The sequence below is a fragment of the Buceros rhinoceros genome, unplaced genomic scaffold (assembly GCF_000710305.1).
Source record: "Buceros rhinoceros silvestris isolate BGI_N320 unplaced genomic scaffold, ASM71030v1 scaffold8306, whole genome shotgun sequence".
Lineage (NCBI taxonomy): Eukaryota > Metazoa > Chordata > Aves > Bucerotiformes > Bucerotidae > Buceros > Buceros rhinoceros.
Genome location: NW_010416877.1, coordinates 49175 through 54595, shown reverse-complemented (window position 1 = coordinate 54595; position 5421 = coordinate 49175). Strand labels below are relative to the sequence as shown.

At 44.5% G+C, this 5421-nt stretch overlaps 1 protein-coding gene across 1 annotated transcript in view; it reads right to left on the bottom strand.

Annotated features, from left to right (window-relative positions):
• Positions 1–1644: 1644 nt before the first annotated feature.
• Positions 1645–5421, bottom strand: part of CNDP1 (carnosine dipeptidase 1 (metallopeptidase M20 family)) — a gene marked incomplete at its 3' end in the record, with an annotated part of 18505 nt that continues 14728 nt past the window's right edge. Inside the window, exon 13 of the mRNA XM_010137970.1 lies at positions 1645–1827. Within this exon, the coding sequence (XP_010136272.1) occupies positions 1645–1827 (183 nt within the window). The remainder of the gene's footprint in view (positions 1828–5421) is intronic.

Below are 5421 nucleotides of genomic sequence, written 5' to 3'. Positions count from 1 at the left end.
AAGCATTAATTAGTTAATAGACCAGTTTTATAAATGGATTGTAAACACTGAGTGTATTTGTTTTCTAACAAAATACGGCATTAGGGATGATTCTGCGGTTACAGAAGTATTTCTTCCACACCAAAATAGCGATTTCACTAGAAATGTTGCTCCTTTGAAGAATCATACCAGCTCTTTACGTCACTGTTTAACTTTCTGTCTGCCTTTCCAACCTGCTAGTCTGTGTGTGGTCACGTAGAGGAAACACCCCCAGCTTTGTGATGGTTGTTACGCAGTACCCGTCACCTAGCGGGATAGAGGCAGTCACAGTAATCACACTTCCCGGCTCCGAATTTGTTTAGAAAAAAGACCCCACGACTTGCCGATGCCCTGTAGGTAACGCCCCTGCCAGGCCTCCCAAGGGCTCTGTGCAGTGTCTGTATGGTGCTCAAGGAGCCCACACTATTGTCCGTAAGTTTCTCCACCACCGTCGCTTTTTCCCAGAGTAGCAAGTTTTCAAAGACAAGCGGCGTATATGTTTATTCTGACAAAGCAGTTACACCCAGACAGAGTAATTAGGGTGTAACTACCAGGAACTGTTTAACATCGAGTACCTATACACAGATATTTCTTCCCATTTTTATTGCAAAGTATTTTTTTCCCCGTAGAAAAGACAACTGACCTTTGAAAAGCCTTAGGAAGTGTTGGATTGTCTTTCAGTTGAAAAGTGGGACTAAATGTTTTTCTCGAGGTTTTGGGGGGGCGGGTTGTTTTAATTCAGTTCATGAATTTTGGGGTGAAATCTTTTCTTTGTGTTGGTGACTGAACAAAATGGCCTTGCTGTTCCCTTCTGGTTCCCTTACGCGAACACTCTGATCAAAGTTAGAGAGGTAAGTGTCTGCGCTCTTCGATGGTGCCACTGAGAGACGTGCTGGCCTGAGCGGTGCTGCTGTGTCACAAGAAGAATTCACAGGCAGGCCTTGAAGGACAGGACACTGTGCTTAAGGCTTTGTAAGGTACCCGGGCACCGACTGCGGGAGGTGCCGAGGTCTGTGATTTAGGGAGCAAGATGCGATACTCCGGTCTGACTGGGCGTCTGTTGCTGCGCGCTGTTCTGGCTGCTCTGTTTGCCACAGTCGGGTGATCCCGCTCCCTCGCCTAGCGCTGGCACAGCCCCGGTGTGGTTCTGGCAGAGCCGCTTCTGGGCACTGCCTCTTGTGGGGAAACCACCATGGGGCTGCCCCTGCGGTCACTGGGGAGGGAACTGAGCTGCCACCCCTCGTGTGAAAGGGACCTTTTTAGATTTTCCTGTTGTAATGTGGAGAACCTCGTGCAAACAAGGAAAAATCTGGAAAAAGTGAAAAACTCTATTTTCTTCTCTTGGAGCTGCTTAAAAATGTCTTTCTTTCTAGGTTTTATGAAATTACTCAAAATTGAAACAGACCCCTCTAAGCATTCACCAAAGCCTGCATGTGTTCTTTGTCATCTGTCTCAAACATTTGTATTGCAGTGATAACAGCAGCTCCAAGAGAAGAAAATAGAGTTTTTTCAATTAAAAATACTATCTATAACTATAATTCTGTATAAAAACTATCTGTAAGTTTGCATGTAGGCTTAACAAGAATTTGAAAAAAGCAAGATAAAAGCTTGAAGGTCCTCCCTTACCCTGCGGGTAATACTTAAAGTCACAAATTTGTGCCTGCGATTCCTCTGGCTTGGCCCATGAGACAGATCATCAGGGCCTGCTGCTGCCGGTAGCGTTGCAGGCTTTCTGCCCAGCTCTTGAGGAAATGGAACAGCTGGGCTAGGTCCACCTGGGCGGATCACACCAGCCTCTTTTCCAAATGCCTTGGGAGAAATGAAGCCGAATTTCTTCAGGCTTAGCAGTTATCCTTTCTGTTTTTATATGTGATAACAGAGGCCACGACTGTAGCTAAAATAAATCCTATTGCAGAGAAAGGGCGATACTTAGGTGGCCTTTTCAAGGTCGTTTTTTTCTAGTAAAGTTGCGATCTGATGTTATGAAGCTTGGACTGACAGCTTGAGGAGTTACCACTGGAGTGTATTTGTCTTTAAAGTGCTGATCCTGCAAATAGCTGCACAAGAGATCCCGGAAGCCCACAGCACGGAAGCGCGGGAGCCGTGGATGTCTCCGTGTGCACTGCGAGGTGTCTTCAGAGAGGTGCTCGAGGAGTCAGACATGACCTTTCATCAGATACTGATGTTCCTCCAAAGCCAAGTTACAGTAGAGCTGAGGAGCGGCAAGGGAAGTGTGTGACGGACAGGATACGAAGTCTAGAAGTCAGCCGGCTCTGTACTCAATATCACAAAAATAAGAGTAATAAATGGTCGTATAAAGCAATTGCATATAAGCACATGCAATTAAAATGTTTCACGTACACAATACAGAACATGCAAACGAGTGACATCGCTTCCATTTCTGTGCGTATGGCTTTCTAGAGACAAACATCAATATGAGGGTACCAGTAAGTCAAATCTCTTCATTTTTTCCCTTGTTGCTGAATCCTGAGGTTTCTTGAATCAGACAACTGTATTTTGACCCATGGACACTGTCTTCCGAGTCTTGAGGCTGTTCCGTTCAGAAGCTCCTGTTTGAAGATCGACCACCGCCTGGAGAGAGCTGCAGGTGAGGATTAGTTGTCTTCCCTGGGCTTATGGGCGTCACAGTGGCGACTTGGCAAAGGCAGCGCAGACTGTCGCTGCAGCTTGTCCACCAGTGGGGAAGGTAGCAAAACGTCTCTTCATCATGGACGTTTGATGATGCCATGATTTTCTTTCATTCCGCCGCTTTTCAATAAGTGGACTACGTAAGTAACTTTTGGTTTGCAGAACCCACAGAAAACAGCTTGGAAAGGTTGTACTTGCCAGATCTTGTTGGTCCTTCCACTGTGATGAAACGAAAGGCTATGAATTGAAGCAGTCGCTGGAGTCAAGGTTGCTGCCAAGCTGGTGGTGGTAACCTTGTGTAGGGGATTTGCTGTCTTGTCAGGAAGGCAGAAATGCACAGGAGACAAGTAAAGCAGCACTGACTCTTCATTTTCTAAGTGTGAAAAAGGAGTGATACAAATTTGCAGGGAATTCATTGGAGGGCTCTGCCACCAGTTGTTCCATCTCACCAGAAGGCTGCATGGCAAGAGCGTGTCTTGTGGTGTGTTTTCCAGTTTCTATTGCAAAGATTACAGTTTCAATTCTAAGTTCAGGAAATAGAAAAGAAAAAAAAACATCCCTTCAGCTCCACAAACAAACAGACATGGCTAGCTCAGTCTTTGAATTAGTCTAACGGATATAACAAAAATATTGTAACTGCACCCAAAGGATGGGGAACGTGCAACTGGCTGGCACCTCGTGTTATTTCACAGTGAGAGATCACTGAAATGGTTTTGAGAGAGGTAGCACCGTCAGTATCAGCCGCACATACGGACACGACGCCGGGGTTCTTTTAGCTACGGCTATATACAAGTCTGTCTGGAGGTGACAGAGCCAAACCCCCAAGGACTGGGTTTGGTTGGACTGTGTTTTTATAATAATAGGGTAATTCATTGCTGTAAAATGAAAGAGATTCATTTATTACCCTGCGTGAAGATGTCCAGCTTGTCAGTATTTACAGCTCTGCCACCGTGCGATTAATCTCTCACAAACCCACAAAGCAAGTTTATGAAAGACAAATATCTCAGATATAAACATCTACTCTGGTACATTATGCATCAATACATTAAGATTTAATGTGGGATCAGATCAGAACAGAGCTTGCAAAGAAAGTCATGCCTCATGAATACAGATTTAATCTGATTTTCCTCTTCACTAGGTCAGCATGCTGTCCACCTGGCACATGCGTCCAAGCCTTCCTAGAGCTGCATCCGCTGGAATAAGAACCTGTGTAAACCATCAGCTTTATGGGAAGCATTTCCTAGATACACACGGAAGTTCACACACTCGTCGGGTAAAGAACACGACCATTTGTCTTTGCTGTCAGGATGCACCTCATGCAGTGTGTACTTTGAAGCTTACGCAGGGTTTTGGTGGGGTTTTTTCCCTTCCCAAGGGCAAAATTTGTTAGCAAATAGGAACCAAATTCAATGCCCAGTTGTGTTTTCGCAAGCACTTTTACACACTTATTTAAGTCCACGAAGAACCAGAGATATTGTTCCTGCCTTGAGGGGTAGGTGAATGTGGCAAGTTTTGCTCAAAGAACCTGGAAGGAATTATATAACCCAATGCAAGCGTGCTTTCAGGTGGTATTTGTGATTTTTAAAACTCTGTAACTGTAGGTAAAGTAACCAGGAACCACCTCCATCATCCTCTACCTCAACTCATTCCATGTGGGTTGCAGAACTGGCTGAAAAGCTGTGCAGGAGCTGCTGGTCCTCAGGCAGGGCTGGAAATCCCCGTTAGAACAGTCAGTGGCTCTTGTGCTTACCTTCTTAGAAAGCGGTGGAGATACCCACATGGCTTCTAAGTGACTTGGGAAAGAAGATCCACTTCCAGTTCATACCTCAGATGAAAAATATCTTCAAAGAGCTTCCAAAATTGTATCCCGACATGCTTGCATTGTTAGCAGGTCAGCTTGAACATCCTGGTCTAGTTTTATGTAATCTAATGTAGCATTATCCCAAGAAAAGCATTTTCTGCATATTTGTCAACATTACCTGTAACGTGAAGGTGTTCTTTGTTTATGTTTCCAAAGAATGCAGCTGAGAAGATCACCGAAATAATTGACAGTAGAGCTAAGCAGACAAATCGCTCTCTATCAACAAGGGACTGTTCATATTTTTCTTTCATATATTTTGGTTTAAAATGCTTATATAATGATTTACCTCTTAAAGAACGCGATCTGCCTGCAGCTCAAAATACAGACATTTATGGACATGTATGGAGATGGACTCAATAATCCTTATGGGTTCCTTCCAACTTGAGAGATCTATGACTCTATGATACAAAGTTTAAATTTGTGAAAGAGTGAAGCTTCACCTTGGGGCAGTAAGTATTGGTGAAGTACCACACTTTTTCCCTGTAAAAGAGTATCTTGCACCAAAACTGTGGTAATATCTGCAGCTCTGACCCATTCCATCTTTCTACAGAAGTCTTCTCAAAGCTGATGTATTTGAGAAAGCAAGTGGAAAGGAGAAGGGGTGAGAAATTGCAAGTGTTTTTTAGGATCCTAGACAATCCCGTGGAAGAAATTAGCTGGTGGTGAGTGTTTTGGTTACCAGAGGGGACAGACTCTGGAGGTAGGTGAGAACAAGAGCGTGCAGTTACGTACAATTACCATATGCGAGTTCTGCCCACACAGGCTCCCCTCACACCCTAGGGGTGAGCAACCTGGAGACTGAGCAGCATCTGTGAAATGAGAAGATTGTGTTCAGGACTCTGTTCGTGCATCAGTATTTTAACTGTAAATGGTACTTGCCAGTGTAAGCTTCC